The 14,650-nt window shown below is 38.8% G+C and overlaps 1 protein-coding gene across 1 annotated transcript in view; it reads left to right on the top strand.

The window, feature by feature from the left end:
- Positions 1-559: 559 nt before the first annotated feature.
- HCN1 (hyperpolarization activated cyclic nucleotide gated potassium channel 1) overlaps positions 560-14,650 on the top strand; it is a 515,164-nt gene continuing 501,073 nt past the window's right edge. The window contains exon 1 of the mRNA XM_004380447.1: positions 560-985. Within this exon, the coding sequence (XP_004380504.1) occupies positions 579-985 (407 nt within the window). The 5' untranslated portion in view covers positions 560-578. The remainder of the gene's footprint in view (positions 986-14,650) is intronic.

The raw sequence follows: 14,650 nt of genomic DNA, 5'->3' as shown, positions 1-14,650 counted from the left end.
ACCCAACAGGCGTTCAGACAATGTCCCCATGAGTTTTAGGATGTTTGTTTCTTTTGGACAACAACATACCTGCTGGCTGCCTTTCTCTCTGTCTCTCTGTCTCGCAAACATACGCCAAACCTTTCACAACATGTACCAACAGATGTCTCCAAGGGCTCCTGAGTTCAATGTCACGCTGGGCAGAAGTGGAGCAGGAGTGGTGGGTGTGTGACGAGCGGCGGGGAGAGACCTTTTCCGGCCAGCAGAGGGCAGCCGTGGGGAGGCGCTGGCGAGCGAGGGCTGAGCCTCGCCTCGCCTCGCCTCGCCTCGCTCGAGTAGCCTGAGCCTCACAGCACCAGGCGCGGCGGAGCCGGGAGCGCAGCCACTGAGGGCAGCGGCGACGGCGGGAGCGAGGCGCTCAGAGAGCAGCGGCGCGGGCGGGAAGCAACAGCCGCCGCCGCTGCCGCCGCCGTCGCTGCGACGGGCAACCGGGCTCGTCGGCAGCCGGCTCGGCCCCCTGTTTCCTCGGCCTCGTGCTCCCGGCACTGGGCGGCCAGCGAGTCTGGAGTCCGCGCCGTCGCCGGCCGCGTCCTCCCGGCATGGAAGGAGGCGGCAAGTCCAACTCCTCGTCTAACAGCCGTGACGATGGCAACAGCGTCTTCCCCGCTAAGGCGCCCGCGACGGGCGCGGGGCCGGCCGCGGCCGAGAAGCGCCTGGGCACCCCGCCGGGGGGCGGCGGGGCCGGCTCCAAGGAGCACGGCAACTCCGTGTGCTTTAAGGTGGACGGCGGCGGCGGCGGCACCGAGGAGCCCGCGGGGGGCTTGGAAGACGCCGAGGGGCCCCGGCGGCCGTATGGCTTCATGCAGAGGCAGTTCACCTCCATGCTGCAGCCCGGAGTCAACAAATTCTCCCTCCGCATGTTTGGGAGCCAGAAGGCGGTGGAGAAAGAGCAGGAAAGGGTTAAAACTGCAGGCTTCTGGATTATCCACCCTTACAGTGATTTCAGGTGAGGGATCCCTATCCCCTCCCCACCTTCCTTTCCAGGCGCGCCCTCCAACACGCTGCCCGGTTCTGGGAGGAGCGCTCCTCGGGGACCCGTAGGGAGGGGGTGCCGGGCGCGGGGGTGGTGCTGCCGGCAGCTTCTACTCGGGCTCATCAGGCTCGACTCTTCGTCAACTAGTTTCCACTAAGCGGGAGATTGAAGGGTGAGTTCCTGTTGCCCGGGAACCTTCTTTCCCTCGTGGACTTTAGGGACAGATCAGGAAGAAAAAGGCCACTGTGACCCCTCAGATGGGAGGATGCTAAGTTGCACCAAGAAAACTTTTACTTCGGTGATGGGAGTGTAAGGAAGCGGGCAGAAAGTCGCCTTTGGGGTGACACCCTTGCTCGCGCTGCTTCCCGAAGGGAAAAAGACGCTCCTGTGGTTCAGGAGAGGATGGGACACAGGAGACAGTGACTCACGGGTCTTAGCTGCTTCAGCCGCTCTCACCCCTGGGGAGTGTTAATCTGCTTTTCATCTGCTTGTAGGCACTTGGGTATCCTCAATGCATTTCTCCAGAATTGTGACTGGCAGGCTGAGGAAGGGTAATTTGCGCTTGAATAGTCCCTGAATTGGCATTTCAGTGGATTGGGGCCGCCTGGCTGAGCAGGATTGTGACAGGAATCCTCGAGTTCCCGAAACAGAGAACAGGGGGCGTTCCCAGAGCCCCCTTCCTGAAACAGAGGGACACCCTTTCTTGACCTTGACTACAAGTATATTTCAGAATTCTCGTTCCCTTTTCCCAGCTCGGGAACAAGGGGCAGGAAAGCTGTTGGCAGGGGAACTCTGCCTCAGAAATTAAAATTAAGGCGTTTCTTAATCTTACTTGTCACCCAGGTATTCATTCGGTTTATGAGCACGTTTAGAGATTGTCAAATGAAGGTCGTGAAGTAGATCCTCTTTTTAGCTTGCGCACACCTTGCAGCCACGTTATATTAGCTCCTGAGCAAGGCTGGGCTTTCTATTTAAAACTGAGAACTAGTAACTCATGGTGGCCTTTATTTATTTTATTTTACCGAGCTCTTTCGAAAAAGAAAAGGAGTAAACCAAGGGAGTATGTGTGCATGATAGGCAGTTTTAATGAGCTTTTATTAAACAAGAAACTAATACAGCAATACAAAACTGCAGTAATTTGAGTTGTGTTTAGAAACTTATTTTTCTTTTAACTCCATGCCCTAATGGGAGCTGTCCAAAGTTCTGAATGGCAGTGGCTGTGGAAAATCCGTACTTCTGCTACACAGAGCCTTGGAGTGACTCCTCTGAGATATATAGTGCCTCAGAAAGTAGTAACCTCTGTGATTTATGCATAGAGTGAATTAATTTTATAGGACGTGTATAATTTGAAAGCTCTTGTTTTCAAAATGGCATAGCAGAATCCAGATGAGGAATTTTTAAAACCTAATGACATTTATGGAGCCCCGGTGGCACAGTGGTTAAGAGCTAAACTGCTAACCAAAAGGTTGGCACTTCATATCCACCAGCCGCTCCTTGGAAACCCTATGGGGCAGATCTACTCTGTCCTATAGGGTCGCTATGAGTCAGAATACACTCTATGGCAACAGGTTTGGTTTCTGATTTTTTAATGACATTTATAGTTCATAGATCATTAAGAGTTTGATTGAAATAATGTTCATGTTACAAGGACTTGCTAAATAATCATGCATGTTTCATCCACTGGGAAGATACTTATGGTGTCAAACTTATCAATGACCTTGTTCTAAGGTATGTAAGGTTGTCATGTTCTTTAGAATTTTAAAGGTTGATATCAAGTGTAGAATATGATCTTGTTCCTCAATCCCCAATGTAAATATGTTGCAACTCATATCACAATTCTTACATGAAAACATCTTTCAGTTTTAATAACAAAAGTAAACATGATCTTTCCAGAAATACACATGGTTCAACATTCGTATGGAAATAAAATTCTTAACTTTCTTTGTTGAATTTCACTTTCAATTAAATGATTATGTGATACATATATTTCTTCAACAATATGAAAAGAGACCACACTTTTCAAAATGGTGGCACATATCAAATAATTAAACTTTTTTTCCAGTTACTGGATAAAAACATGTTGTTAGGAGCTGTCGCTATGAGTTTCTTCTGACTCATAAGTGACCCTATCTATGTCTAACAGAATGAAACAATGCCTGGTCTTGCACCATCCTCGCAATTGTTGCTATGTTTGAGCTCTTTCAGCTACTGTTGAAGATCTTCCTCTTTTTCACTGACCCTCTACCGAATATAATGTCCTTGTCCAGGGACTGGCGTCTCCTGATAACATGTCCAAACTAACTGAGACGAAGTCTCACATAGGGCCGCCTTTTAGGAATTAGAAGAGTGTACCAAAATCTTCTGAATGAACAAAATTAAGGATTCTCCATATTTTATTTACCAAGGAAAGTCTTGCAAAACAAAATATCTCTTTAAGAACAATTGCCACTGAACAAAGGAAGAAAGTAGGTAATGGCTTCATTTTATCATGCATTTCAAAGACATGGGAGATGATTAAGAAGTGAGCTAGTACTCTAAATAAACTCCAGTGTGGTGTAGTTTAGAATATTTAATTTTCCTTTGCATAAATGTGAACTAAAATGGCAGGCATAAATTAAACAATTATTTAGATTTCTAACTGGAACATATCTGAAAAAAAGTAGATTTCAAAAGTCATAATATACACTGTTTTTCTAAAAAAAAACCTAATTAAAGAAGTAATCATATAAATACGTATTTTCGTAGAGTCATTGCATCTTGTTATTATTGCTTTAATGTTTTTTATATGCTCTCAATACCACTATAATATTTTGCAAAACCCATTATGTGTCAGGATAATGCATTGAGAAAAAGCAAAAATAAGAGAGAAAAAGTTCTGACAGCATTTTTTTTTTTCCTTAAGGAAAAGCAACGTGTGAGTAATCTCTCACAGATACTGGAAATGTTTGTAGTCATGGTCTGTTCATCTCAGGCCCTTTCCTGAAGGAAGCACTTTAGGGGAGGCGCTTTACTATGATTCCTAAAATTTGAACTTAGGTTCATTAATAATTTAGTGACTGAGATAGGGACACTTAAAACTAAATTTCCACGGGGTGGGGGCAGGAGATATTGGGAAATAAAGATACCAAGAGGAGTTTTCCTGGATATTTTGGCTGAAGAAGTATACTCAGTCTGCTCTTGGTCACCACCACACTGCTGAGTGTGTCATAAGCCCTTGCTTGACTCCAGGGCACGTCTTGGCTTTATCACTATGGCTAATGATGTAGCATCCCTTTTCAGGATGATTTCTAAGGCTGTTTCCTTTCCACTAGCCTCAAGAGGCAGGGCAGTGCTCCACTGAGACTCCCTGGTAGCTGGCTAGGTGCCTCTTTGAACCACCGGAGCCCAAGAGTGCTATTGCTGTGTCTGGCAGGTACTTTTCTCCTACCTCCCTATGTAAGTAGGGCAGAGGCACTGTGTTTCCCTTCTTTCTCAGGAGAGGATGGTGTTAGAAACCTTCAGGGACTAAATAAAAGAGTCAGGTCATATCAATACTGTGAGAAATAACTGGGTGCAAGCTGAAGAATTTAGACAAAATATCTCATATTTTTGTTTTTACCATGGTAACAAGGGAAAATATGGATAATTGCTTACAAAATTATATTGATCTTTGTATAGTAAGGAAATTATCTTAGTCTTAATGAATTTTACTCATGTGAACAACTCACACACATGTAACACACACACATACACACATACATGTGAATATTTTGAGATCACTAACAGTGATTGTATATTTATCAGCTAAAATTTTATTTTTCGTCTATTTAATAAAAAAGTAATAGTGGCCAAGCTTTGTGCTTTCACAGCTAGTGGGTACTTTTGTGAATCATTTTTTATTATGTGAGTACTTTGCAATGGAAAAGTTGGTCACCAGGCCATTGGCCAATTTCTGCAATTATAACATCATTTTATTGAATCACTCTTACACAAGGGCACTTTTAAAAATAATGTGCCTATTCTATGTATTCGTAGTGACAAAGTGACATCTTTGCAAAGCAAAGCAAAGATGTCACTTTGAGGACGAAAGTGCCTGACCCAAGTCGTCATATTTTCAGTCACCTCACATGTATGTGAAAGCTGAACAATGAGTAAGGAAGACTAAAGAAGAATTACTACACTTGAATTATGGTGTTGGTAAAGATCCTTGAATATACTATGGGCTGCCAAAAGAACGAACAAATCTGTCTTGGAAGAAGTACAGCCTGAATGTTCCTTAGAAGCGAGGATAGCAAGACTTCATCTTGCTTATTTTGGGCATGTTATCAGGAGGGACCAGTCCCTGGAGAAAGACATCATGCTTGGTAAAATAGAGGGTCATCGAAAAAGTAAAAGACTCCAATGAGATGGATTGACACGGTGGCTACAACAATAGACTCAAACATAGCAACAATTTTGAGGATGGCACAGGATAGGGCATTGTTTCATTCTGTTTTACATAGGGTCGCTCTGAGTCAGAACCGACTGGACGGTACCTAACAGCAACAGCAACAATAACGTTCCATGTATATTGCCAGCCAACATCTTGCATTTTGGTAAAGGAGATTTTGTATCATGATTTCTTATTTATTCCACTGCTTTTCATCAATTTGTGTGAATAACTGTGTTAAGCTTATAGTGTCTTAAGTACATAGGACTTTAGAGATGAGAGTCACTTCCTGATGATATTGCAACTTCTGGTGTTCCTATCTGCCTTATATGTATCCACAACTGTACTGATGTCAGAGGTCACTGATGTGTTCATTATAGAAGAGAGATTTCACCAGTATCACACAGCCATAGTGAGACCGTTTGTTTCCAGGAGCTCTGCACAAGAAACAGTCCAATCTTCTGGGGTTTAAGGACTAATTAGCCTACTGTTATGTTATCTTTGGGCTGAATGCACTTTGTATTCTCCCGGCAATGCCTCTTTTATTTGTTTTCCATATCCACACAGCCAAAATTATCATAAAGTGTATTGTTTTTTTATGTGAGGTAAACCTTTTTATATCTTACAATTCAATTAAGTTCTTCTTGGTGGCTCTATCAATTCTTGAATTGAATTTAAATTAAAGTGAAATTATTTGAAAGATTTGGAGATATGAATTTATTACTTTTTCTTAGTTTACATGCAAGTTATAAAACTTTTTAAGTTTTAGCAAATGTTTTAATATTTAATTTCTGTGAAATATATAATATCACTGTAGTGTCTATTTAAGAGACAGTACAGTGATATTATACTATTGAAATAATACAAAGTGTTTTTTTCTGTAGTGATATTATATATTTTTATTATATATTTCATAGAAATTAAATATTAATACATTTATATGAAATATAATATCACTGTAGTGTCTATTTAAGAGTGTTAGTGTTTGAGTGCCTCTTAAATAGACACTACAGTGATATACTATTAAAATAATACAAAGTGTTTTTTTTTTTCTGTGCAACTTTCCTTTTACACCTACTTTTGGGGACTTGCTATAAACTGATAATAATTGGGTAGATATAGTTTTACAAATTTATATTTAATTATGTGAACTTATATTTATGAACTTCCATATTAAGCAGTAACAAAAGCATTTTAAATATGTTGGGGAAATATTTTACTTATTATTTTTTTCATATGCTCATTTAACAAAGTCTGCTTCATCTATATCTGCTTGATCAAAAGCCACAAACCAAAATATCACTACCAAAATGCAATTTATATAATATTTGTGATTCTGCATCATTGCACTCAATGAGCCGATGTCCCAAAATGAAAATGAGACAAGCAAAATGCATCTGCTGTGATTTTCCTGTGAGCATGTTGCTATTCTGAGTGTAATTCTTGTGTTTAGCAGATTCACTTCTTACTTGGAGATAAAAAATGGGGTTAGCATGAGGACTTTCAAATAGAGTCTCTTGAAAGTACAATACAAATTACGGCAACTCATTAACGCTGCATGAAGAGTACTGAACATTTTCAGAGTCTGTGACAAATTTTCAGTTTATCATTTTTTGCAGAGAAGTACCAAACTATGAATTAGGCTGACACCATATATTTTAGGAGCAGAGGTAGTGGTAATGAAGAAAAAAATCTGCATGCCCAAGGAGAAAAGTATTTTTACTTACACTAAGTTCTTTTCTTCTAAAAATAATTTTCTTCGTGAAGTCATCTTGATGTACAACTTACCATTAGTTTTCCAGAAAATAACCAGGGGAAAATGTTGATGCTCCCTGGTGCATTTGGAAATATCTGCATTATTGCAAAATGAACCTTCACGGCTCTATTAAGTTGATTGTGTGTGCATGAGTACATCTGTGCGTGCATGCACACATGTGAAAGAAGCTATTCAAAGGACATCTGTATACAATTGTGTGCACATAAGGATATATATCAAAGTGATTTGTTTTTGAGCTGAACATTTATCTGATATACTTCACCCACATTTGAGTGCCGAAAAATAGATTTCATGACCCTTTTCAAATGTATTAGTTAATTTTTTCACAGCATTTTTGAACTAGTTAACTTAATAACCAGTTAGTTACTCCCATTACTCTTAGGATACATTTGACATATCATCCCTGAGCTATAAGACCCTGCCTAATTTCAACATATCTGGCCAACTTTGTTACCCACCACTCACTCCTTCACTGTGTACCAGCCACCCAGGAAAATTTTCACTCCTAAAATAAACCAAGCTCTCTTCTTCCGCAGAGCTTATGTGACATGTAACTCAACTGCCTTAAATATGCTTTTCCTCACTGCATAGCAGCATCTACTCATCATTCAGATCTCAGTTTAATCATGGTGATCACCCTTAATATTCCCCCTCCATTTTATTATCTATCTCAGCCTCGTGTTTCATCAGAATTTATCATTATTTTTATGTGTATTCCTCCACTAGAATTTAAGCTCTGTGACCTCATCTTATTCACTTTTATATTCCTAGTGCTCTAAAAATGCACATTAAAGACTTTTTTCTGCCAACCTTTGTTAGGTGCTTTTTTAAAAACTGCTTTATTGGGATATGGAAACCCTGGTGGAGCAGTGGTTAAGGGCTATGGCTGCTAACCAAAATGTTGGCAGTTCACATCCACCAGGTGCTCCTTGGAAACCCTATGGGGCAGTTCTACTCTGCCCTTTAGGGTTGCTATGAGTCGGATTCAACTCGACGGCAACGGGTTTGGTTTGGTTTTTTAGTTATTGGGATATAATTCATTTGACATACAATTCACTCATTTGAAGTGTACAATTCAGTGTTTTTTAGTATATTCACAGAGTTGTGCATTTTAGAACATTTTAGAACATGTTATTTCTTCAAGTACCCCTGTACCCATTAATAGTCACTCGCATTCCTCCACCCAAAAACACAGCCTTGCTGTTGTTGTTAGTTGCTGTTGAGTTGGCTTCAGTTCATAGCGACCTCATGTATAATAGAAAGAAATGTCACTCAGTCCTGCACTGTCTTCATGACATTGATATGTCTGAGTCCATTGTTTTGGCTATTGTGTCCATCTCACTGAAGATTTTCCTCATTTTTGCTGACCCTCTCCTTTACCAACCATGATGCCTTTTTCTAGTGATTGGTCTTCCAGACCATGTACCCAAAGTAACCACTAAAGATTTATTTTATTCTGTCTCTGTAGATGTGTTTATTCTAAACATTTGAAATAAATGGAATCATACAGTATGTAGCTTTTTGTTATTGGCTTCTTTCACTTAATGTTTCAAGGTTCATCCATTTTGTAGCATGTATCAGTACTTTATTCCTTGTTATTATTATTATGCTGAGTAATATTCCATTGTATGGTTATTCCACATTTTATACATCAATCAATGGACATCTGGGTGGTTTCTACTTTTTGAGTATTATGAAAACTCCTTCTATGAACATTCATGTACAAGTTTTTATGTGGAGATATGTTTTCTCTTTTGGGAGTGAAATTACTTGGTCAACAAAATAGATTTTTAATAAATGTTTATTGAATATTTAATCTTAAGAGTTGATAAATCCAGATGAAGGTAGTGAAAGCTCTTTCTTTCCTTACAGCAATACCTGACATCCTCTCTCCCCTGCCACTTAGTAATACGTACCTCAACTATTACATTTTTATGTCCAACATACAGACACATAAATAAAACTCCAGATAAGTGAAGTAGCATTAACACAGTGACATAGATAGATAGTAAGACCTGGGCCAGGAATTCAGTTCTTATGAATCTTAATTCTGTCACTTACTCCAACTCTCTTACCTAGTAAGAAATGAGGCTGCTGATATCAATAATTCTTTCAACTTGCACAGAAACATGATGGATTAATCGTAATCATCTATGCTTCCTCTTTCCTGACACCATTCCAAACTAATATGAAAAAACACAGATATGTGGAGAAATAGAAGGAAGAGGAGGTAGTAGAGAATAAAGGCACTCAAAAAACATTTTGGAAAATAAAAAAGCTAATTGAGAAATTATTTTACTTTTGCAATCTTTCACCTGTTGAGCCCCAGAAGAGTTCAGGAGTTGGAGGTACAATTTAAGAAATAGTTTCTAGGAAAGCCTGGCTGAAAACAGAGGATGAAATAAGGGTCTCCTTAATGGATATAGAATCCTCAGTCCTGACATTAGATTGCTTGGAGCCAGAGCAATTCTTCCCAGGCTGAAACTGGACAGTAACACCTCCAATGAAAGACATTGCAAGGTCTTGCAATGAAACATCTTGCTAATTACCTAATCACCCTTGAAAAGACCTAAGACGTTCATTGAGACTGTACATTTTTGACATTGCATTGTTTAATATCAACTGAAAGCTAAAGACCAACATTCTGAGAAAAGTCTCCATTATGAAAGAGACAGACTAAATGAAACAATAAAATGAAGTCCAGAGGACAGAAAGATATTTGGGATAAGGGAAATGACAAAATTCCCCCCACCCAAAAAAAAAAAAACTTTATAAATAATATCCTCAGGGAGACATTTTGTGTATACAGTAAGAACAGTTGCTATGGCAAGAACAAGAGCATAAAAAAGAGCTCTTGGGTGGAATGAGTTGGCACATACATTCTAGGAAATCTCTCAGAATTAAGACAAAACAAAAAAGGAATAAAAATATAAGCAAAATAAAGGGTTAATCCATAAGGTCAAAATCTGACCAGAATGAGTTCCAGAAAGAAAGCAAAGAGTGAGATGGAAATATGGAATTAATGGAGACATTTTAAACAAAGTTTCCAGATAGGAAGGACTTTAATGTATGTTCTGAGAGGCTCACAGAGGTGTCCAGCACTATAAATGAAAAAGACCCCAACAAGGATTATCATACAGAGGCTTCAGAATGCTAATGAAACAGGGAAAAAAAACAACAACAAAACTAAAACTTTTCAAAAGAGAAAATTACACATCAAGAAGTTGGATATGACAATGTAACAAAGTCTACAGAATTCAGAAAGTGATTTCTAAAAGAATTCTATACTCTACCATATATGAAAGGAGTCCTGGTAGCACAACAGTTAAGTGCTTGTCTGCTAATCGAAAGGTTGGCAGTTCAAATCTACCCAGTGGCTCCAAGGAGAAAGACCTGGTGATCCTCCCGTAAAGATTACATCCTAGAAAACACTATGGGACAGTTCTGTTCTGTCACATGGGGTCACTGTATGTTGAAAATCAACTCAGCATCTCTCAATAACAACACCATAATGTGAAGATAAAATACTTTCAAAATTGAAGAACTCTAATGTTAACCATCCATGTACCCTTTCTTAGAAACTTAATGGATAATGTGCTCCAGCAAAACAAGGAATTACACCAAATAAAGTGAAGACATAGAAGACAGGAAATGGGATCTAACAGAAGAACCTTGAATGAACTTCCCAGGGGTACTTCTGAGGAACTGACCTTGAAGGAAACCAGTCTCCATAGGAAAAGAAAAGCAGTGGGATCTGGAGAAAAGCCTTGCGGGGAGGCACCCAAAAACCAAACCAAACCCACTGCCATGGAGTTGATTCCCACTCATAGGGACCCTATAGGACAGAGTAGAACTTCCGCATAGGGTTTCCAAGGCTGTAAATTTTTAAGGAAGCAGACTGTCATATCTTTCTCCTGCGAAGCGGCTAGTGGGTGTAAATCACCAAACCTTTTGATTAGCAGCTCAGCACTTTAAAGTGGTTTTAAGTGGTTAAACACTGTGCCACCAAGGCTACTAAGGGAAGGGAAGGGAGGAAAAATGTCAGCATTTGAAAGATAATATTAAAATGTATTCCATAGATCTTTTGGAAAAAAGGTATCTATGACTTGATAAAAGTATTTATAGATTACATCAAATAAAAGCAAATAAAAGACAGTTATTAACCCTAGGGTGATCTAAAGGTATATAAAAAAGGAAAAAAAAAATCTTGACTCAGCAGTGAATTATACACATCTGGTCATAATAATGTAAACGAGGTTGACAGACTTAAGCAAAGATTATGGTCCAATTGCTCTAGGAGGGCAGGAGGAAGGTAGGTGAGGGTTGGGTGGTGTAAGAAAGCTAAATCCTCATCCACCATAATTGAAAGCCAACAGATAGTGTCTAAAGTTGATAAATCAACTTCGTTTTGAAATATGGATTAAACACCAAGAGAAGCAATTAGTATGGTTGAATTTGAGGAGTGGGTGCGATCAATGGGGCTGGGCTTATATGTTCTTACAATTCATTAATACTAATTTACTTAAAAAAGCAAGACTATGGGAATATATTATTTTGAAGTAACATATAATTCTGTTAAGAACACAGACTGTGAAGCCATGCTGCGTGGGTAGAATCCTGGCTCCATCACCTTATTATCTGGACCTCAGTTGCCTCCATAATAAAATGAGGAAAATAATATACCTATCTCATGGGGTTCTTGGGGAGATTATATGATTACCTATAAAGTGTTTAGAAATTATGTCCATTACCTAAGCTATAAGGAACCCTTGTGGTGCAACAGTTAAGTGCTCAGCTGCTAACTGAAAGGTTGGTGGTTTGAACCTATCCAGCAGCTCCAGGAAGAAGGATCTGGTGATCACCTTCCATAAGGATTAAAGCCAAGAAAATGCTATGGAGCAGTTCTACTCTGACACATGGTGTCACTATGAGTCAGAATCTACTCGAGGGCACCAAACTACAACAAAACAACCTAATCCTTTGTAAGTGTTAGCTATTATTATGAAAGTAAAATTAAAATACAATGAAGGCATGCAAACTATTTGATAAAAGAAAATACTTTCTAAGTACATACTCTGACAGTCTTCAGAATTTCTTTAGCAAATGTGTATGTGAAGACGGGGCCATGTAACCTGCGTGCTGTTCTGTTTTCTTTTTACCTTCAGGAAGTCTGGGCAGCAGAAGTCCTGATGTGCAATGGCATTTGTTGTGTGTACTGTGTGAAATAAGTTCACTCATGCGGCGATCAGTATCGGAAAACTTCTAATGCACCCTTTTTCTGCAGAATTTTCCAATTATAACAGTATTATCTTCTAAGTTGAGTTAGAATGCTATAGTATTGAATATTTGGAAATAAATTTTAGAAAAAAAATTCTAATGACATTGAGTTGCATATAATACTTCCTATTAATATGCATGTTCATCAGAAGATGGGATAGTTAAACCATTTGGGATGTCATTTCAAATCAGTTAAATGTTATATATGAGCCAAATAAGATGATTCATAACTTGCTAGATTCTTTCATTTTCTTTGCTAATGTCTAATTTAATAGTCTATCAAAAATGGTTATTTAGAAATACAATTTAAGAATGCAACAAATCTGCAAATTTGACAGAATGGTTTGTTTTAATTTTTCTTACATCACTTTTCAAGCAGATGCCACTTATCACCCTTGCAGAATGTTTTAGCCTTGTTATTTTTTTTACAAATGAGAACATATTAAAAATTATACAACCTGAGTGGTTTGAGAGACTTGAGTAGAAACTGATACAATGAATGTAGAAAGTTATATGATGAGAATTTATAGGGAGAATGAGTATTTCTCATTTTTTCTGTAGAAAAGTCATTCATTATTTAAATAATTATTTAAGAAAAGATTAAGTAAATTTGGTATATGTCTCAAACAATCATGTAAGTGAATTGTGGATGAATACTGGAGACAGATGTATTGTCTGGGATTTAAGTGTAATTATTTTATATATAAAATTGCAGAATTATATGCTAGAAATGCCTAGTTATGGCTGTATATGTACTGAGCAACATAAACCTCAGAATTCTATTGGCTATAATTATTGATTTCACTAATCACTCATAGTTCTCCATTTGTGTTCATGAATCTTAGGTTTCCAGGCTCATAGACTGCTTCAAGAATCAAATTATATATACAATTTCCAACAACCATATTGTATTTTTCCCTGTGACCCCTAAAAAATAACTGAATATTTAAATTTAGTGTGGACAGCTTAATCTTATTTTTAACGCTTCACAGAAACATGTATTTGAAATAATAAGATTTGAAGTTACTTAAAGCAACATACATAAACTCTTGTATTAAATGAATTTATTATAATGCTTGTTTTTATGTGCTAAAAAATATATATATATATATGAATCAGAATTGACTAGATGGCAACCAATATCTGTCTGTCTGGCTATCTATCTGTCTATCTATCTATCTATTGGAGCGCTGGTGGCACAGTGGTTAAGCACTCAGCTGCTAACCAAAAGGTCGGTGGTTCTAACCCACCAGCTGCTCCATGGGAGAAAGATGTGGCAGTCTGCTTCTGTAAAGATTACAGCCTTCAAAACCCTGTGGGGCAGTTGTACTCTGTCCTATAGGGTGGCTATGAGTCAGAGCTGACTCAACAGCAATGAGTTATATATATATATATATATGTATATATATATATATATACACACACGCACACACCCCTACTCCCCACTTACCAACTATCTCATTATCTGACATTTCACATTTATTACAATAATAAAAAAATTACTATCTATTTTGCACATTAATGATGTACATCTGGCAGTAACAAAGGCTGAGGTGTGATGCAAGTGTAATGATGCCTGTGATGGGACAAATAAAGCCCACTTAAGTTTTAGAATTCTCACATTTCTTGGGCTGCTGTTGCTCCACTTGTAGTACGTGCTGCTGTCTGATCGCTGGGAAACACAAGTCCCGCTTACATTTTGCATAACACCAATTTTTGCAAAAATTGGTGTATACATACAGACACACACACACACATATACACATACATATATATACATGTGTGTATATATATGTTGTTGCTGGGTGCCATCGAGTTGGTTCCAACTCCTAGCAGACCTATGTACAACAGAACGGAACACTGCCTGGTCCTGTGCCATCCTCACAATTGTTATGCTTGAGCCCATCTTTGCAGCCACTATGTCAGTACATCTCATTGAGGGTCTTCCTCTTTTTCACTGACCCTCTACTTTACCAAGCATGATGTCCTTCTTCAGGGACTGATCCTTCCTGATAACGTGTCCAAAGTATGTGAGATGTAGTCTCGCCATCTTCTAAGGAGAATTCGGGTTGTACTTCTTCCAAGACAGATTTGTTTGCTGTTTTGGCAGTCCATAGTATATTCAATACTCTTTGCCAACACCACAACTCAAGGGCATCAGTTTTTCTTTGGTCTT

The sequence above is a fragment of the Trichechus manatus genome, unplaced genomic scaffold (genome assembly GCF_000243295.1).
Source record: "Trichechus manatus latirostris isolate Lorelei unplaced genomic scaffold, TriManLat1.0 scaffold00074, whole genome shotgun sequence".
Classification (NCBI taxonomy): Eukaryota; Metazoa; Chordata; class Mammalia; order Sirenia; family Trichechidae; genus Trichechus; species Trichechus manatus.
The sequence above is the reverse complement of the archived record's forward strand: the minus strand, read 5'-3'. Positions and strand labels throughout refer to the sequence as shown.